The 21,755-nt window shown below is 44.9% G+C and overlaps 1 protein-coding gene across 2 annotated transcripts in view; it reads left to right on the forward strand.

The window, feature by feature from the left end:
• Positions 1–21,755, forward strand: part of LOC309547726 (cyclic AMP-dependent transcription factor ATF-7-like) — a 246,946-nt gene that overhangs the window by 97,485 nt on the left and 127,706 nt on the right. For both annotated transcript variants that reach the window (XM_082247693.1, XM_082247694.1), the window contains exon 3: positions 8,016–8,071. In XM_082247693.1, the coding sequence (XP_082103819.1) occupies positions 8,024–8,071 (48 nt within the window). In that variant the 5' untranslated portion in view covers positions 8,016–8,023. The remainder of the gene's footprint in view (positions 1–8,015; positions 8,072–21,755) is intronic.

Below are 21,755 nucleotides of genomic sequence, written 5' to 3' on the forward strand. Positions count from 1 at the left end.
TGCATAAGTTTTATATTACAGGGCTGTAAAGCCATCAGTGCCCAGTGCTTTTGATGGCCTGAGAGATTTAATGGCTAAACATATTTCCGGTACTGTGACATTTTATCCCTCATTTCCTGTGTAAGGGAGACGAAGACCAGTAGAGTTTTGGCTTTGGTAAGTAAAGGAATGAATTGTGGGGGTGATAAAGAAGTAATCATTATAGGAAAGGCAGTCATGGGGAGCAGATTATAAGGCGTAGCCTTTAGTTCTAGGATTCTCCATATCAAGCTGTGGTTAAAGAGCAGAGTGGTCATCTTATATATTTGGGCTTGGATAACATCTCTTCTCAGAGGAAGAATGGTAACAACATTTTGATTTATCTAGACTGAGATCAGGAACGATATTGGTATCACGCATAATGAAGAGGGTGCCCCGCTTATGAGTGGGAAAAGAACTGATGATGATGGGAATAAGGAACATAATAGTTTACTATAGTGACTTCCATGTCAAAGATGAAGCCCTGTAGTAAAATGTACCTGCCTGTGGGGTAAGCAATTTCTAATTGGCAGGTGAAAGGTGTGGGTTTGTGAAAGGCCACCAATACTCTGTGCTTCTTTTCCTTAAAATTAGCTTGGAAGATTTGGGGAAATATTTAGCACAGAAGAACGTGTGAGCTTGGTTTTCTGTAAGCACATTGTTAGCATGAAGGGAAATGAAGTGGTTAAAAGCGGTTCTACTTTTTTGGGGAGAAATGAATCCCTGGATGTTGTGAGAAATGAACATAAAGTTAGAGGACGCCATCATGACAGGTGGAAAAAAGCTGTACAAATGGATTGTAGCAGAAAGGAAATAAAATGACGTGGGGTCCCTGAGTCAGCAAAGGGGGGAGATGGGTACAAAAGATAAGCCGAAAAGAATGGAGAACCGTAATAAGTGAAGTAATGCTACTCAAGCAGGAGGCAGTAATAGACTTGGGTATCACCACCTGTGGGGGGGGGTCGCCGGTGACATCCGGGAGCAAGGTGTTTACAAATAAGCAAACAATGATGAGTATGGAAATGGCATAAAAAGGAACAAACTTTATCCACTCATGGAAAAGTTAGTTCTAATTAGCAAGTGCTGGAGAAGACAAGATCATAATCAAATAAGATAATGGACAGTGGCAGATCAGAATGGTTGCTTGGGCATGAAGCAATTGCCAAAATAAGCATCGACCTGAGCTCCCATGTTGAAATTGACAATAGCAAAAACACCAGCAATAGGAGCTTACCAAAAGAGATCTGCTAGTGGATGTCTGCATGAGAGGAGGGAGGATCCCAGCAGAAAATAGACTGCAGATTGAATGTAAAAAAATAAAAATGGGGGGGGGGGGGGGGGGAGAAAAAAAAAAGGGTGGGATGTTGATGTAAAATTGAGTCCGGCTACTCTAACAGCGAGATTAAAAAAAGTTAACTATATACATGTATAATCAGTAAAGCAGGGTGTATACACACTAGTAGAAAATCTGCCGAAAATTCCCGCCCAATGTGAAATCGTCCGATTTTCACCTAGTGTGTACTCAACTTTCAGCAGCCGATGCCGACATTTTCAACGAAAAAAAACGGAGGGACAAACGCCAAAATTTTTTTTGTCCGTCCCGAGACGAACGATTTTCGTTTAATGTGTATGCAGTACGTCCGTGAAAAATCGGATACGAAAGACCGCGCATGATCTGAAGTTGCTGTCAACCCGGAAGTCTAAGAACAAATGTGCCAAAAACAGAAAAATCGGACGAGAAATTTCGTGAACATTTATGCACTGTCGACTAAAAACGGTAAAGAACGCTGAGAAGACAGAAAAATCAGAGGATATATCGTCCGATTTTCGTCAAGTGTGTACGGCCCTTAAAGCGGAGTTCCGGGCACAGATGTCATTTTTTAATAAACATACCCCCGGGACAGTCAGGGCTAGCACATTCCACAATGGCTAACCTCTGATCTGTCCCGGTTCGCACTTACCTTTTAGAAGAAATACTTACTTATAAAATTTCTTCCACAGCGTTTCCATCTCTCTTGTGGGCAGCTGAAGCCGGCGCGGTCCTCTTCTGTGTCTTCTTCCGCGTCTTCTTGTCCCAGAATGCGCCGCACCGGCCCCTCTCGTCACTTCCGGCGCGGCGCCGCATTCCTCCACAGCTTCTGGGCATGCCCAGAAGCTGTTTAGCAGGGGAATGCGGCGTCGCCCGGAAATGACGAGCGGGGCCGGTGCCGTCGCATTGATTCCTGGGAGCAGTGACAGTCAGCTCCCAGAAATCATAGCGAGGCAGGAAGTGACGGGGTGAGCCGCGGCTCAGAGGGAGGTAGTACTCTGAGGTGAGTATCTTCGATCTTCAATTGCAAGGTAAGTAAACAAAAAAAAAAAAAATCTATCCAATTCCTTTTCAGGTGAGGCATACCTAGCGGAGGGGCACAAAAAAAAAATATCGTTTTTGTGCCCGGAACTCCGCTTTAAGGAAGGGTATGTGATGAGACACAGAATGAGTGCAGATAAATGTGCTCAGGACAGCCCACTCTCCCAGAGACCTCCTCATTGGGTAAACAGTGGAAGTAGTGGGCTCAGTAGTATCTATTAACCGGTTGCCGACCGCCGCACGACTATATACTGCGGCGGTCAGCCCCGGCCAGGCAGAGCGACGTATCGGTACGTCACTCGCCTGTCACTGACTTGCGAGCCTATAGCGAGCGGGCGCGCGCCCGCCGAGGCGCGCGCCCGCCGCGGCTCGTTCACAGGCAAGTCAGTGCGTGTGACCGGCGGACTCGATGTCCGCCAGTCACACTGCGATCGCTCCTGTGAAGGGAGAAAGACAGAGCAGCTTGTGTAAACAAGCTGCCTGTCAGTTCTCCCTGTGTAAAAGTAAAGATCTGACCGTTCTACTATGTAGAACGGTTGATCTTTGCTTTTACACCAATAGCAATGTCCCTACACAGTAGAAAACACGCCCCTAGGACACACTTAACCCCTCCCTGTCCAATAAAGTTAACCCCTTCCCTGCCAGTGTCATTTTTGCAGTAACAGTGCATATGTATAGCACTGATTACTGCAGTAATGTCACTGGTAACCCCAAAAGTGTCAAAAATGTCAGTCAAGGGTCCGATCTGTCCGCCGCAATGTCGCAGTACCGAAAAAAAAATCGCAGATCGCCGCCATTACGCGTTAAAAAAAAAAAAACACCAAAAATGACAAAAATCTTTCTCTTTGTTAGTAAACGCGATAACTTTTGCGCAAACCAATCAAAATACGCTTTTTGCGATTTTTTTTTACCAAACATAGGTAGCATAAAACAAATTGGCCGAAAAATGTTAAAAAATTTTGATTTTTACTTTTTTTTTTTGGGGAATTTCATATAAAAAAATGTGAAAAATATTGTTATTTTTGCAAAATTTACGCTCTTTTTTTGTTTATAGCGCGTGATCAAAAAATCGCACAGGTGATCAAATACCACCAAAAGAAAGCTCTGTTTGTGGGAAAAAAAGGACGTCAAATTCGTTTAGGTACAGCGTCGCACGACCGCGCAATTGTCCGTTAAAGTCACGCAGTAAAAAATCGCAAAAAAACCCCTGGTCCTTTAGCAGCCAAATCCTCCGGGGCTTAAGTGGTTAATTAAGTGTAAGTGTAATCTGCCCAGACAGCAAGCTGTCCAAAATAGAGCAGTTTATAAACCGTTCGTCTGCCTTTCAAGACAGAACATGAGAACGAATATGCACATATGGAAAACAAACTACAAGGATCATAACTTGAACAGGGCGAAAACAAAAACCTCTGATGTGAGCTGCAGTCCTATAAGCATTTTTGATAAACGAAATAAAACCTTCAACAAAGGGGGAAGGGGGACAAGGAAGAGGAATGGGAGGTATAGAAAAAAAAAGGGTGTGGAGGGAACAGGGATTAGAAAAAATGATTGATTGAAATAAGTATATACTTGGAAAGCTGGCCAGTAAGAAAAACAAATGGGAACTGGCAAGATTTCCAACAGAAAAGAATTCAAGTAGGATAGAATACAGAATAGGGAGGTAAGGAGACTCAATCAGGATAAGTAGCATAGGTTTTTGGTGCTTTATTTTACAAATTAGGAGTGGGTAAGTACTTGATGAAGGTAGGTGAGATGTAGTCAACCATAATGTAAACCCATGAATATAAACTGGAATAAGAATAAGACCCATTCTGATGCTGTCATGTGGCTTAGGCCCTAGGAGAGGGACTGCAGAAACAGGGAATTCATAATCCAAGGGTATGCATGCAACAGCTCAGGGATCAGAGGAGCAGGAAGTCCCAGGAAGGTCCAACACAGACCAAAGGCCTGAGCGCCGGTTCACATTACCGCGACGCTACTTGCAGGGGCGGCCTCCGAGATCGCGGTGCGAGCAGCGCGCCGCGACCTCGGAGCAGCCGCCACGGACTTCATAACATTGAAGTCTATGGCGGTCGCCTCCTGGTCGCCCCAAAGAAGCTCCGGACCCTTTTTCTAGGTCGGAGCGACTTGTGTCACTCCTATTAGAACGGGTCCGCAGCTTCCCTATGGGAGGCGACCTGCGGCGACCTGTGAGGCGACCAGGTCGCCTCACAGGTCGCCCCAGTGTGAACCGGCACTAAAGGTTCCCCTCAGGTCTGGAGGAGGGAACCGGATTGTTACATACTGTGTCCGTCTCTCAAATGAGGTTTTAAGAGTAAGGCAACGCTGTGATGCACCTGGCTCATAGGCATATCAAAGTATGGCAGGGGAGTTCCCAAGAGGGTTGAGGTTCATGAAACCATCGCCTAGAAAATGCCCCGATTTGAGAATGTCTAACAAACAAATTAAGGTCATCAGTCCTCAGAGATGTTCTCAGAGTCCCAAAAATGGGGTTTGGTATAAAAGAGCATGTGTGATTTCTGTGGCGGCTTCATTGTCGGGGGGAGACGTGCAGAGGTAGGTTGATTGCCTGGACGCTGGGAGTTTATGCATTTCCTCTTTTCCCCTACAGGGGTCAGACAAAGAGGTCATTGACAGCTCATTTGGGTGCAAAAGTGCCTGCGGACTCCGGAGGAAGGAGCTGTAGATGGGTCAAGAGGTCTTGGTCTTTCTCTGTGGAAGTAAAACAATGTCAGCAATTGTAATAGGCGAACAAGAGTGTCCAGCGTAACCTGTAAAAGCTTTTACTTCGTCTGTAGACAATTTTGGATTCAACTGCAGCTGTTTTTTCTACAAGGCCCCCTCTTTCGGAATATGATTATTTGGGGGTTCTAAACCATTTTTCTAGAAAAAATGCAGATTTTTTTTGTGTGAGGAAAAAAAAAATTGCCCCGGACTTCAATTCATTAAAGGGAATTTATTCCAAAACCAAGTGCCTCTCCCAGTATGCTGGAATAGAAGGCCACACTTTCTGACAGTTTGCAAAGCTTCACTGTGTCCATGCTGTCTCAGATTTTTTTCCCACCTGCTGCTTCTGCAACAAATATTTAACTGTGTCCTGGATTCGCTTTAGACCCCGTTCACACTGGGGCGACCTCACAGGTCGCGGTGCGCAGCTCGCACCGTGACCTCGGAGCGGCCGGCACGGACTTCATATCATTGAAGTCAATGCAGGTCGCTCCAGGTCGCCCCAAAGAAGCTCCGGACCCTTTTTCTAAGTCGGAGCGACTTGTGTCGCTCCTATTAGTACGGGTCCACAGCCACTCTATGGCAGGCGACCTGTCAGGCGACCAGGTCGCCTGACAGGTTGCCCCAGTGTGAACGGAGTCTTATGCCCGTACACACGTGCAGATTGTCGGCCGAAAAGATTCGGCCGACGACCGATCGGCCGATTTTCGGCTTGTTAGTATGATGCTTCCGACAGCCGAGAGCCCACTTTCGGCCGAAAAGAATCTGTCGTGCAAGCCACCAGAGCGGTGTATGCCGACACCAGAGCGGCCGATTGTTCGCCAGTCAATACAGAATTCGGCCGACAGACAGCAGATTTGCAAGACTGGGCATGCTCAGAAAAGAAAAAACACAGGGAAAGTTAACCATCACATGACATCACTTCTGCAGTCGGCTGTAGTCGGCGGACAAAATTCTTGTGCAGTCTTTTGCACTTTTCAACAGACACGACAGCCCGGGGACAAAAGACGGCCGATCGTTCGGCCGACGATCTGCATGTGTGTACGGGGCATAAGGCCCCGTTCACATTGCGGCGATCCGACTTGGGAGGGCGACCTCCGACTGCTCGCACCGCGACCTCGGAGCGGCCGCCACGGACTTCATAACATTGAAGTCTATGGCGGTCGCCTCCGGGTCGCCCCAAAGAAGCTCTGGACCCTTTTTCTAAGTCGGAGCGACTTGTGTCGCTCCTATTAGAACGGGTCCACAGCTTCCCTATGGCAACCAGGTCGCCTCACAGGTCGCCTTAGTGTGAACGGGGACTTTAAGTGTCAGGAGGGAAGTTTTTCTGTGTGTTTTATTTATTTATTTATTTATTTATTTATTTTAAGGCACATTGGCAGACTTTCTTCAGATGTTTGTTTTGCTTTCACGTTTCAGGAGTGTTTATGGTGGTCAGTCTGTGCTTTAGGCTCGGTTCACATTTGTGCGATGTGGGAACGCTGCGAATATGCAGCGTGATCCCGCTTCGCATCCGCACATCTGACAGTTCACACTGCCATATGCGATACGCAGGGGGTGTCAATTAAATGTTAACGACACCCCAAGTTTGATCGCATATCACAGTGCGATCTGCAAGTTCGCACAGAATCGGATCGCACTAGTGTGAACCACTGTGCGTTCCGATTCCGAGGCGGCTCAAAAAAATGCCTCATGTGCGAGTTTGCTGTGGATGCGCTGCGAATTCAGCCATACAAAGTGTATGGCTGAACTCGCATCCGCACAGGAGATTGCATGTAATGAAGGATCAGTGCGCTCCGAATTACATGCGATCAGCGCATCCGCACAAGTGTGAACCGGCACTCAAACTTCCAGAATGTAGTTGTCCTGTAGCAATAAAATGTGACTTGTTCACTATGATTTCATCAACTCCTTACCTTGATTTTATTTTTTTGTAAGTCTATACAAAACAGTTTTTAGCGCTTTTAAACATTTTTTTGAATGTACATTATATCCATGTCATTCGTTATAATGAATGACTCATACAGAGCTCTCTAATGACCTTTAGGCATGTCTGCATAGTAAACAGCTGCATCACATAATCTGTGTATTCTCAGGTCATGTGTGAATCATCACTCCAAGACTTGCCTGTACAGTCATTCTGTACATTTCTAAGAATGTCAGCAGGGAAGCGTCAGTCAAAACAGTGTCTTATCACCGTGACAGATAAAACAGATATTGTGGTGTCCAACTAGTACACATAAAATGAAACCTGCTACTATTGACAGGAAAATAAATGCACTTGTGCCGTTTGGATGCAACTTTCAGGTGTCTGTGACAGTTGTGAAAAAGTCTCGGTGATTTTTGAAACTAGTGTCCAGCTTTAACTCTTGCACTGGCCTAACCCAACACAGGTTGACTGAACAGGTATTGAAAGCTGGTGATCTGTGTTTATCGCTGGAAAGACCTCGAACTCTGCCCAGAAGAAGTTCAAACCCATTTGGGCCTTGTGCAATCAAATCCAGGTAGCTGCTGTGTGATAAGGCATGCGCAATGTTTTAGATAGGACTTGTGTCGTCTTATTTATTTTTTTTCACCTGTAAGAAACCAATTGTGGGTTTTTGATATTTTTATTATGTGGTGTAAAATAATTTATGTAATTTTAAGCTGGCCATACACTTTTTTTTTTTTGCCACAAATGTGTTGGATGGAGGAGGCCGCAGCTGTCAGAATACACCATCCATAGATTAAGAAAAGCCTTCCAATATGTCCTTTCAGTAGAAGTTGATAAACTTTGTCTAGCAGGGAGGGCAACATGCCAATCAAAATTTGGCCGTTCCCTGATTAAATAATTTTCGATCAGTGTTTGGCCAACTTAAGTGTAGACATATTTGGTGGGTACTTTATAAACTTATTTGCCTTTATTTTATTTTCTCAACAGAGAGAGTGATGGGAGACGACCGCCCCTTTGTGTGCAGCGCTCTTGGCTGCGGACAGGTAAGGAATTGTTTAAAGGAGGACAGAAAATAAATGAATAGATAATGTGTGTGAGATTGTAATCATTATTTGTCAGTTCAGTATTGTCAATGTGCATTATGTTTTTAAATAAATAAAATAGTTTGGAATTTAGTAAAATTCAAGGTTTTTGTTCTGGAGCAACGTGGTTGTGTACCAAGACTGCCCATATAAGTTAAATAAGAATGCAGTAGGTTTTACCCCCTATTTATTTTTTTTTATGGTGTATATAGGCACTTTAGATTGCCACAGGGCATTTTGTCTAGTATGCTTAATTTAAGTTCCCCTTCTTTCTTATTGTTAGAGGTAGGAGGCAGGACTGTCTCTACCTATCCTGTTTGCTTTATAGATCGAACCCTGTGGCTAGTGTTGATACCTCATCTCTTTAAACCAGGACACACATTAATTATACAGGTTCTGTGGCTGATTAAGGTGGTAATTAAACTCACTTAGGGCTCTTTCACACGGGCGCTCCGTATTTCATCCCATTTTTTTGTGGATGAAAAACTGACATAATGCATGTCAATGGGAATGCGGATGTCAGCGGATGACCCTCCGCTGACATCGGATTTTCGTCCTTTCAGTTCTGTTCCGTTTTTTGGAACGGAACAGAACCCTATTTTTCTTCCGTTTACAAAAACGGAACGGATGCAAAATTGGATGTCAGCGGTGTCATCCGCTGACATCCGCAATCCCCATAGACATACATTATCTCCGTATATCAAACGGATGGGATGATATGCGGACATACGGAGCGGATGACACAAGTGTCAACCGTGTCCATGAAAAAAAAAAAAAGTGCCGCAGCGGAATAAAAAATCGGAGCGGCCGTGTGAAAGAGCCCTTAGTGCCTTATGTGCATTATATTAGCCTGAGAACCTGTGTAATTAATGTGTTCTGCCTTAAAGGATTGAGGTGGCAACCCTATCTGTGGCACTTTCTAATAAGGTCAATGCCAATGTCCAGGGCATAGAAGATGAAGAAAACATTTAAGTAACTTCCAAGTGTTACCCATTCTGGAACTGATGCATTACATATGTAATGCTTAAATAATTGCTATTGTACAGTAGCTAAGTGTTTTCATGATGTACATTGCTATGCACCTTGTACATATTTGTATTGATTGTAAAATTCTTAATAAAAGATATTAAAACAGGAAAAGGCAGTGTAGGTCTAACATCTGTGGTGGGTATAGGATTCATGTGCTGTAAATCCACTTAAAGGAAACACGTTAAAGGAAGAAAAAAAAAAAACATGAGCTGCTATAGTGCTTAACTTCCACTTCCGCAGTACTAGTTGCCAGGCTGGCTTGCTGATCCTTTGCCTTTAATTTACTAACCTAGAAGAAGTATGCAGATCAGGAGTTCTGACTTCACTTACTACATACTTTTCCCTTTATGTTTGTATGGGCTGTAAAACTGTGTTTGTCTCCTAATTTGTTAAGGCAGCTACACTGAGGCTTGTAGCCTAATTTTAGGAAATCCTCACAAGGGGCATTACTTACCTTCAATGTGATGCATTCCTTGTGCTGTTGTGTACTCCATTTGCAAAAATCCTCTTCATCCAATGCCCCCACTCCCGCCGCTGTAATTTTCCGAGGCTGGTATTAGAGATTGTGACAAGCACTTATCAGGAGTGCCTGACTAGGCCTGCCATTTTTGCCCAGCTCCTCCTCTTTCATGGAATCTTACTACAGCCTATATTAATAGTACTGGATCTATGACTGAAGTCAGGCATATGATTGATAGGTCAGACTCCTCCGTTCATAGCTCATGTTTCAGTCATAAATGCTGTAGTAGGACTTCTGTTGATGGAGCACCTGGACAGAAGGGGGGGGGGGGGGTATAATCCGGCACCAGAGGAGAAAGATTTGGGCAAAAGAATGGGACAAAACGGCACAAGGGATGCATCTCAATGTAATGCCCCCCTTTTTTTTTTTTACCATTTCAATACAGTGCACTTTCAGGCCAATTTTCAGCTTTCAGCACTCTCACACTTTGAATGACAATTGCGCGATCATGCTACACTGTACCCATATGATATTTTTATCACTTTTTTTTCACACAAATAGAGCTTTCTTTTGGTGGTATTTAATTACCGCTAGGTTTTTTGTATTTCTTACAAAAGAAAAAAGACAGAAAATTTTGAGAAAAAAAATGTTTTTCTCCTTCACTGATGGGCACTGATGAGGTGGCACTTATGGGCACTGATGAGGTTGCACTTATGGGCACTGATGAGGAGGTACTAATATGCCGCACTGATGGGCACTGAGAGGCGGCACTGATGGGCACTTTGAGGCGGCACTGACAGGTGGCACTGATGAGCACTGAGCACTGACGGGCGCAACTGATGCGCACTGACGGGCGCAACTGATGCGCACTGACGGGCGCAACTGATGCGCACTGACGGGCGCAACTGATGGACACTGATGGGCAGCACCATCAGTGCCCACAATCAGTGCCCATAGTGCTGCCAATCAGTGCCTAGATGAGCAGGCACTGTTTGTGGGCACCGATGGTGCTGTCCATCAGTTGCGCCCGTCAGTGCTAATCAGTGCCGCCTGTCAGTGCTCATCAGTGGGCACTGATGGTGGGCACTAATTGGCACTCTATTTACATTTTCTGTAATCAGGGCACTGATGATCAGGCTGTAAATCCAAAAAAAAAAAAAAATGAAAAAAAAAAAAAAACCCCTGTAAGACAAAGGCATAATGAGCTAGAATGCATCGCTCAGCGGTGACACGGCCGACCTGTTTGGCCGTCCTGGTTCTCATCCTCCGCCCATCTGATTGGCCGGAGGCGTGATCACTCCCGTGAATGCGCGCGGGAGCCGCTGTTCACGGCACAGGGCTCTGAAGGAACGGCAAAGGTGGCCGTTCTTTCAGAGCGCATGCACCGATGACGTCATCGGCTGCATTAAGGGTAGCTATCTCCTAAACGGTGCAAGTTTAGGAGATATTTACAGTACCTATAGGTAAGCCTTATTAAAGGCTTACCTATGGGTGCAAGTTATAAGAGAGGGTTTACAACCTCTTTAAGCTGAGGTAATGAGGAGTCCCTCAACAGTACATGAATTTAAGCATGTTTGGGGTTAACCTAGATCTATTAATGGTCTTTGAAAAATCCCAAAAAAGGGGCAGACTTGATAGACATTTTTTCTGCAATTACACTTCTATAAAAATCAGAGGAAAGGAAAGCTTGGTCATTGTCTGTAGTGACCAATCAGATGTTGGCTTTCATCTTCTAAACTCAAAAACACTGGAATGTGTTTATTTGCTTATGGCAGCGCATAATTCATTTTTTCTTTATTTTATTTTTTTTAAATGGAGCTGTGAGTGAATACATCCTTACTTATCACAGCTCTGTTCAGCATATAAATGAACAGTATGCACACCAGGCAGAGCTAATGTTTGGCTAAGGCCAGGTTCACACTTGCCGCGGCTCACAGCAGGGGGTTCTATGTGTCCCTGTTCCTTGCTTCAGGTGTGAATCAGGTCCGAATTTTTGCCTGATTTCAGACCTGAAACTGAGCCAAAGACTAACAGGACCCTTTTCCAGTGCGGACCCAGCTGCCCCGGAGCTGTATGAACTGTCTCCATTGAGAGCCAGTCACAATCCCCTGTCATGTGTATTCCCGCATCCAATTTGCATTAGTGTCATACCAAGGTTAGAAATGATTATTAACTGCCCCCTCTATTCAATGGCAAAATATATAGAACTAAACTTTGAGCATTGGGGACTGAAAATCCTTTATATGTGCACTTTGTAGCAAAGGCCCAAATCAGTTTAGCTCTGAGACGTGGACGATCTGCTCAGCCTGCCCATAGCTTTGTTTATCATTATTCTCTTAGCATAAATGTGCCTGCTTCCAGTTAACTCTTAAAACCTGTTTATCTGTTCACCGTGCAGATGGATGATATTTCTCCTTGTTGCATCATTAATCGCTATGTAGACTGTCTCACAGAAGCAACAGGAATTTGTCAAATAGACCAAGTGGCCTAATATACAGTATATTCTTGCTTTACTCAAAGGAAATGTAACACAACAATAAAAGTAATATATACTGTATATAAAAAAAATGTTAAACCTTCTACTTTCGTTGTATACTGCCATAAATGCACAATATTGCTTATACGGTTGTTGTTTTAGGAATGTGAAGGCTAGTGAGTATATTTAACCACTTCCCGCAAACTAACGTACCTGTACGTCGGCTTGAAGAAGTGGTTGTATCAGGTTGATGCCTGCAGCTAAAGGCATCACTCCAGTACCATTTTTTGTAGAGCCGGCGGTCAGCTTTCTGGAGAGAACAACCGATGCGGCCCAGCAGCCGCTTGGTCGTTATCATCCCCACCCCCCCTCCCGCCGCTTCTGCTGCTCTGTCCAGGTCTCCCGTCCCACCGGGAGACCCGAGCAACCAGCCGGTATGTTGGTCGGCTGGTAAGAGTCCCAAATGAAGCCGGATTCAGCTTAGATCTGGTCTCCGATCATGTAACCTGGAAGTGGCGGTTTACTTCGCTGCCAATGGCACTGATTTAAAAAAAAAAAAAAAGTGTCCATATTAAAAAATGCAGATTTTTGGCGTTTTGAATACTTTGAAGTGCAGTGGAGGGGTCTGGGGTCTTTTAAACCCCAGATCCCTCCATAAAGAGTACCTGTCACTGTCTATTACTATCACAAGGGATGTTTACATTCCTTATGACAGCAATAAAAGTGATCAGATTTCTTTTTTAAAAAAAAAAACAGTGTTAATAATAAAATAGGTAAACAACATTTCTAAAGCGCCCCCTGTCGCTGCTAGCTCGCGCACTAAAGAAAAAGCATACGTAAGTCGTGCTAGCAAATGTAAACAGCGTTCCAATCACACATGTGAGGTATCACCGTGATCAACAGAGTGAGAGCAATAATTCTACCAAAAGACATCCTCTGCAACTCTAAACTGGTGACCATTAAAATTTTTTAAAGACTCGCTTATGGAGATTTTTACGTACCGTAGTTTGTCGCCATTCCACGAGTCTGCGCATTTTTAAACCGTAACATGTTTGGTATCTATTTACTCAGTGTGACATATTCTTTCACAATCTATAAAAAAAATTGGACTAACTTTACTGTTTAGTTTTTTTTTAAAAAAATTAGTGAAATGTATTTTTTCCCCAAAAAATTGCTTTTAAAAGACTGCTGCGCAAATACCGCATGTCCAAAAAAAATATTGCAACGTCCGACATTTTATTCTCCAGAGTTTTTGCTAAAAATATATATATATATAATGTTTGGGGTTTCTAAGTAATTTTCTAGCAAAAAATACTGATTTGAACTTGTAAACCACATGTGTCAGAAATAAGCTTGGTCCACAGACGGTGGGGAGGGAGACATGGGCAGAGCCGCGGGGGGACTTTCCCGCTGGGATAACAGCCGAGCGGCTCCCAAGCCGCATCAGCTGTTATCTTCTGAACGCTGACTCTAAAGAACGGTATCGGGTTGATGCCTGTACATCCACTTTTCTGAGCCGACGTACAGGTACGTCAATTTGCGGGAAGTGGTAAAATAACCGTATTTACCATTTTACTGCTTTGCTATTAGGAACTTTTTAAAGACTCCAGGCTGGGTTCACACTTGTGCAAATTGGATGCGGGTTTCAGAACAGGGACGCACAGGACCCCCTTCTGTGAGCCGCAGCTAGTGTGAACCCAGCCTTACATGATGAATCCACAGATCTGGTGTAGAAAATAAGTCAATTTACATCAGGACCCAAAGTACTGTCTGTCAAACCACTGTGCAATTCCTTGCATGTGTATTCCACTTAATTGTAATTCTATATGTTTGTGGAAATCAAATAACTTTCCTTTAACTCACAAACCATGAACTGATGTCTTGAGCTTTTAACGGCCAGAACTTTTCAAATGGGACATTCTTCTATGTGTGCAGTCAGTACACCTGCAGACCGCTCATCAAAGCTCTAACTTCATGTATTGTAAGTGACACCCAAATCAGTGGCATCCACAGACCTGTTTGATCCCCACGCAGAGGTTGTTTAGGTTGAGCGAATGATTTTTGAGAATTGCCATAGGTGGTGCAATTTCTAGATTAGTTCTTGTAAGGTCAGTTACCATATTGCTTGTCTGACCCACTCTGGTGTTAAAAAAGAGAATATCTATTTTGCATTGTATATCAGAAACCAACACGGATTCACATGATTAGTGGTGTTACTTGTGATCCAGAAGTAGTCACTTTAGAGTATTTACATATTCTGAATAAGAATTAAAAGCAGTTTAAAACAAGCCCTCATTCCCCGTAGCTACAGGCATTGTAAAGAAACTCCTCTTCAAATTTCACAACAGAGGAACTGAAATACCACCTTTTTTTTACCTTTAGGGCCTTATTCACAACTATGCATTTTTCCTTAATGTGTTTTCCATTGAAATAATAGGAAGCATAAAAAAAATGCATTTAGGAAGCATGTCAATGCACATTGTGATGTGCTTCATCGATCAATAGAAAGTGCAATGGGCAGGTAAGTATATCTCCCTTCATCTCCTACCTAGACAAAAACAAGCAACTAACAGTTGCAGTGGGGCTGTTTTTTTTTTTCCCAATCTGTTTTTATTAGAATAGAAAAACAAAATTTACAGACATACATACAAGTTTGAAATCATGAAGGTTAGAGAGATTCTATACATATAATGCAACAGTGAGGTTTACGTTTCAGTAAAGGTATTTGCCTATATGGTAAAAGTTAAACCAACAAAGAACAGATGCGTAACAATATCTAAGGCAGTCACATATGTGTTTAAAGTTTCATGGATCATGATATTATCAGAACATTTTGAAGATTTGAATGCTGCGGGGATCGCACATCGTATTATACGGCAATGATGCTTCAATATATGGTTTGAGTATGGTCACAACATAGATCGAGGAGGAGGTATAGGATAGGGTGAGATAAGGAGAGCAAGGTAAGAATACACTCTGTCATGGGTGTGTACTGGGTTAGGATCGGTGTTGCATTCGGCCCACGTTTGGAAATCGGAAGATGTAGTGGAACATGGATCATGCAGTTCAGGTAATCGAAAACTGGCCCACTCCCCCAGGGAAGGTACAGTGATTGACTTCCAGTGATTGGAAATTACCGTCCTGGCAGTGGTCACAAAGTGCCGCAGAATATTTTTTTTGACAGATTTGAAGGGTTGCCATTAGTTTACAGTACAATCGAAAATAAGTTGCCAAAGTCTCCAGATGGAGGGGCAATCTCACCACATGTGAGTAATGGTACTCTTGGAAACATGGCAACACCAGCAGGTGTCCGGTATTATTTGGTTAAACCAATAAAGAACCACCTTGGGGCTGTTTTTTTTTTTTTTTGTGCCTGGAGTTCAGCTTTAATCATTATTTTGCATGCTTACCTCATCTGTGCATTGCCGTAATCCTGATGCAAGAATTTGATTCAGAATACCCTTTCTTTCTATGGTAACCCTGATGCAAGAATAACCTAGCTCAGAAAATCCTTTTTTCCCTTTCATTCATCAACGGACGCAGCTCTCCATAAATCAGAACTACTGGGTTATATTGCCTCCTCCAAGAGTAGGACTAGGCAGAAGAAAAAACACCTGGCTACGACCAGTTGCCTTCCTCAGCTTGGTATATAACCCCCCTCTCTGCTATAGGTAATCAGTTTTAATCTGTCTAGTCAGGAGTAAGGACCTAGGCTCCCAGCTGTGATCTCTGGTGCTAGCAATTTTTTTCTCCTTCTTTGCATCTTTTTTTCTCTGGGGTGATCTACAATCAACTGCCGGGCTGGGCGACGGGCTGCATAAACTAGACCCAGTGGTCCCCCCAGCCCAGCCAGCAAGCGTGTGCAGACCACAGCTACATTCTAGGCCAGCCGTGACATAGCCTCACGGACAGAGGCTGGCCCACGAGTTAAACGTCTCGCAGGGTCGCATACAACCTGGCTTGGGTCACTTGGCCGACAGCTCCCCTACTTCAGTAACGAGGATTCTGTCTGGAGCGCTACCCGCACAGTGGAAGGGTAAGTACGGTCCCCCCTCTCCCTGTTTGTTTTTTTTGGGGGTGAATGCAAGTAACCTCCAGGGAAGGTCAGACCTGCCTGCAGGTTCCCTCCTCCCATCCTTAAAAATAGCTCAGTGAGCTGGGCTTCCCCTACTCCATTCCTCCCTGTCTAGACCTGGAATTTGGTGGGGGTCCCAGGGCAGAGGATACAGTGGAGACCCCTGGGGTCTCCCCAGCTTTCCCTCTGGGGTCTCCCCCGCTATCTTGTGTAAGGGTCCTGGAATAGAATGTCCTGCCCTGGTAGTCTGGAGGGGTCCCAGTGTAGGAGATCCCTAGGTGCATGCCCCAGTGCAGAGACCGGTGCAGAGTGCACAGCGGAGTCTCCCCTAATGAGTGTCCTACCTTCAGGAGGGGGTCCCTTTCAGAGGGTGCAGTGCTGTAGAGGGCACAGGGAAGATCCTGGCGGCCATTTTACCTTAGTCTGGGTGGTCCCTGGTTGGCAGCCATGTTTGTGTAGCCCGATGATATCACGGTGGCAATTTCCCCTTAGTCTGGCTGGTCTCCAGCTGGAGGCCATGTTTTTGTAACCTGATGTCACGGGGACCATTTTCCCTTAGTCCGGGAGATGCTGGAGATGACTGAAGCCTCGTGGGAATGCCATAGCCCTTCCTCCTCCTCATTTTCCTCTTCCTGTGCCCGGGACATATGAACAGGGATGGCGTCCATGGTGATGCTGGGTCCGGATTCTTGACGCTCGTCCGATCGGTAGGGAGACTGTTATCTCTCTCTCTCTCTCTCTGCTGATAGGTACTCTGAGCCTTGTTGGGATCATTTTTGTACTGCAAGGTCTTCTTTTCCTTATGGAGCCTCAGGGTCACATCTCCCCCACTGACACCCCCTCATGGAGGTGGCAGGTCCCTAGGAACCCCAGCTTCCCATGGTTGCATGGACGGTTGTCCTGCATTCTTTAGTGTCCCGGGTGAAAGTGGCGTGTGGGCAAAGGCCCAGGAGAAAGCATCCCCTACCTTTCCCTGCTCAGTCTGTCTCATCTGATTCTGAGCCTGATGCCGCCGTGGATGTGGCCCGTCCAGGGGGGCTTAATATCACACCCCTTTAGCCATCCGATAGTGAGGATGATTCCTCCGTGGTTGCAGCAGCGAATTAAAAAGCACTGGTAGACGCACTTATCACTGCAGTGCATGAGACTTTAAAAATGGAGGATGTGGCTGATGTATCGTTTGGTACGCATAAGTCACCTCACACTTCAAAGGTGTTTCCTTATTTGCCTTATTTTGACAGGTTTTCCTGTAAAGAATGGGAACACCAAAATGACCCTTTGTGGTCCCCAAACGTTTTGCTGTACGTTACCTTTTTGAGGAATCACTTTTAAAAAAGTGGACTAGTACACCAGTGGTGGAGCCTCCAGTTTCCAGGTTGAACAAAGCTACCATGATCCCAGTGGAGGAATCCCTGACCTTTAAGGACCAGGCTGATGGGAAAACGGAGGCTGTGGCACGCAGCATGTTTATTATGGCTGGTTCGACATTGCGGCCAGGCTTTGTCTCAGACCCTAACTGAATGGGCCAAGCTTTTACGCCAGGGCCTGGGGGGGGGGGGGGTGAGCAGGTCCCCTCTGCTTATGTTAATTTAGTAGACCTGTTGGTCTATGGGCTGCAGCTTATTTGTGATGCAGCTTTGGATACAACTCCTGTGCTGTCCAAACTTTCTTTTTCAGCGGTGGTGATTAGGCACGTGCTGTAGCTTAAGACCAAGCCTCTAAGAAAGCTCTTATTGATCTGCCCTTTCAAGGCGATCGCCTGTTTGGGGCTACCCTGGATGACATCATTAAGAGTTTTACGGGGGGGGGGGGGGGGGAGAAGAGTACCTTTCTGCCATAGTCTAGGAAAGGGAAGGAGCCTGGTCGCAGACGGAGGCCCTCCTTTTCAGCACATAGAAAATTATTTTGTGCTTCTGGGATGGGAAATAGGGGAAATAGATCTTTCAAATTTTCCCTGGGATGTCCCAAGCATTCTTGGTCTGGTAAGCCTAGAATTCGCTTCTCCGGACCCGCAGACAAGACCCCTTCAGCAAGAAGGCCTGCTTTCACCCAATATTGGGTGTGGGGGGACATCTTCGCTGGTTTCCGGCCTTGTGGACCACCTCCATGAGCGTCAAGGGGATCCACAGAACTATTCTTTTGGGGGTACCCAGAAGGGGGGACAAAGCTTGTCCTTTTTCAGGTTTTTTTTTAGGTCCTGACTCTCCTTGTGTGGATTTAATTCCTGCAAAGGTTTAGGGGATGTCCGAACTACCTAAGATCCCCCAGATTACTGTCAAGGAAATGTATTTACCTAGGTCTGATTCTCATTCTGGCCAGGGTGATCCTTCCTCTGGACAAACTTCAGGAACTACAGACTGTGATTCACCGGCTGCTGTCACACAGATAGTTCTCTCTCCAGATTTGCATACAGGTTCTGAATCTGGTAATACACCTTCAAGACAGTTCTGTTTGCACAATCCTACATGCAGGTTCAGATCCACAGGAGGATCCTGAAGTTCGTGGCGGGATCACAGGTTCCTCTGGCAGACGCCACAGGCGTCCAAGGGCCTCAGTAAGGCCAGTATCAACCTCCTTGGTTCAGGCTTCTTCCGCAGTTCCTGTGAGGAATCAAGAGCGAGGATCTTCCAATCATCCTGGTAGCTGTAAACATCCCTTGAGGTGTTCTCTCAGAGAAGACCAATTGTTCCAAGGGCTAATCTACCATCCTGCTTTACAGTTGCTGGTTTTAATGGCTTAGCTATCGAAAGCCAGGTACCGAGGTATAGTGGTTTGTCTGGACCAGTGATGCCTACTATGGTAAAGGCGAGGAAGTCGTCTTCCAGCAAGATATACCATCGTATTGTCGATTGGCGCTCATCCTTGATCCTTTTCTGTGGCTCGGATTTTAACCTTTCTTCAATGGGGCGTTATTCAGAAGTTCTCCTTGAGTACTATCAAGGGCCAGATGCCTTCCTCAACATGTGGCTCCACCTGTATGGTCTCTCTTGCCGCCATGGGATTTACATTTAGTGTTTTTGGTTCTCCAGACATCTCCATTTGAGAATATTTGGGAGATTCCCTTGTCTACCTTATCCCAGAAGGTAGCATTCTTGGTGGCTATTACCTCGGCCCGCAGGGTATCAGGAATTGGTGGCATTATCCTGTTGCAGTCCCTATTTAGTGGTTCATAGGGATAAAGTGATTCTTCATGTCCATCATTTCTGCCCAAAGTTGTCTCTCACTTGCATTTGAGTTTGAGAACATTGTGTTGCCTTCCTTGTGTCCCAACCCAGCTCATCCTAAAGAGTTTGCTTTGCATACCTTGGATGTGGTTCATGCGATTCGGATGTATCTGGCAGCTACTGAGGGCAAGCTGGCACCCCCTGGGTGCCTCAACTGCCATACCCTTTAGCTGCAGAGGGAGTGCCTGGGGATGTACACATGTTGCAGGCCTGATGGTTTGCTTCACTGCTGCAGCATGAATGTTACTCCTTGTTGAACTTGACCCATTGAAGTGAATGGTGCCCCACAACTGTGTACAATGCATATGGTTGTAGCATGCTAGTGCAGGGTTGGAGGGGTTAAATCAAGCAGTAAGGAGGCGATACAACAGCTCCTTAACACCTGTCAAATGCTCTCTAAAGAACAATCGGAATGTTTATTACTTTTCAGAGACCAAAACACGTGTGAACAAGCCTTAAATATTTTTTTATTTTTTACATCTTTTTAAAAAGTTTTTAGAATTTGATTTTTTTTTTTTAACTGCCCTGTTGGGGGGCTTTGATGAAATATCAGGGCTCTAAACAGACCCTAGATTTTTCATTTTTGATGCATGTGAAAATGCATGTGTTAGCAGATGTGTGTGGGATGCCATTAACAATTAATGGCACTGCCACACGTCTACTAATGGACAGTGTGTTTCTGTGTGTGTCAGGAAAGCCACAATTTTGTGGCTGACATGGAAAGGTGTGATTTGGCTTATAGTGGGCTCACACTGGTGCACTGCGGTTTGGCCACAGTGTGATTGTATATGCGGTTTACCTGGGTTCTAGGTGCGCTTCTATTTAATTCTATTACACAGTGTGTTTTCTGAAACCACATCAAAGATGCAGCATGCAGGACTTCGATGCGCTTTTATGAAAATGCACTGTGTAATAGAATTCAAAAGAAGCGAAAGGGTGTCAGTCAATGGCTGTGTGCCAGAGCTGAGACCAGAAGCTGCAGGACTGCAATGTAGATTTATGGAGGGGACAGCTGATAGAAGAAGGTGAAGAGTTAATGTCAATAGGAGAGAGGAGAACAACAATCATTGTTGACTTACAATTGTGCAGGGAAGATAAAGAGACAAACTAGGAACACTGGGAGGGAGAACAAGGCAACGTGGGGGGGGGGGGGGGAGTTTGGAAGAGGAGGAGTGAATAAGGGTGCAGGAGAGATAAGGCAGAGTTGAAGTTGCTGGAATGGAAGAGTAGGGGGAAATGATTCATTATGCAGTAACAGGAGGGAGCATGACAGTCATTCCTGTCAAGCAGGAGAGGCAGCAGAAGCACCCGGTGCACCCCCCTAATCACAGATTTGGACACCGCCCAGGGCAGGTGCTCCTCCCGCCCACCCCTTGTACCAACCTATGGGTAATCCCATTTTTGCAAATAGTGTTTAAAACGCTTACAAAAAGTAAGTGCTGAATGAACATTACAATGAAGGGTTGGAAATAAAAGGCGGAATATTGGGTGGTAAGGGCATTTGACCATTCTCACCTCACATAACTAATGTTCCCTGTCAGTAAATGTACAGAAGGGTTCAGAGTGGCTGAGTGTAGCAATAAAAAGCTCCTTAGAGCTCACCAACAAGCATTGGATGGCTAAGAGAAGGGAACAGTCTAGCTTGTAATGATAAAACCCAGGCCTTTAGTACTTGTGTCTTTAATCAGATTATAGCAATTGTGGTCAACTTACTTGTCATGGTGACCTGAAGTTCAGACGCTAACCTCACCAGAGGGCTACACGTAATATTCAGTCAGGTAATGTACCGCTACAGAAAGCAGTCCGACTACAGACATGTAACATGACATAGTCAGAGACTGCAAACATGTTGCAAGAGATGAGCAATAGAATAAGAACATGGTACAGGAATTGTTGGAGATCGGGGGCATGCATACTATCAAGAGATGGTCATAGACTGTGGGGACACAAAAAATCACTGCTATTACTGAGTTACAAATCCGTTCTTTCACATTTACGCTCCTAAATGCCCACTTAAAACCACACTTTAATATTTCTCTTAGCAAGCCATTATAGAACATCTCATAAGAGAAAAGCTATGGACAGCATAGAAAAAGCAGGATAAACCAAAATCTGTAACTTGACTTCAAGCCAGTCTAAATATTATTCTTCCTTCACTAACTTGAGTAAGCATCTACCTATGGAAAACAGACTCATTTATGCAGGGACTCCAAGGGTTTCACAAAAAGTGCCAAAGGGCTGCAAGTTGGGAGCCAGGTTATCCCATGGTGATTGCCTTCTACTGCCTTCCTATCTGCTGTGCTTGTACACAGCCAGATTTGATTCTGCTAATTATGCAGGTTCCCTATAAAAAAATGTGATATCTATGGGCCCCTTTAGAT

The sequence above is a fragment of the Pelophylax lessonae genome (genome assembly GCF_965119305.1).
Source record: "Pelophylax lessonae genome assembly, chromosome: 2".
Classification (NCBI taxonomy): domain Eukaryota; kingdom Metazoa; phylum Chordata; class Amphibia; order Anura; family Ranidae; genus Pelophylax; species Pelophylax lessonae.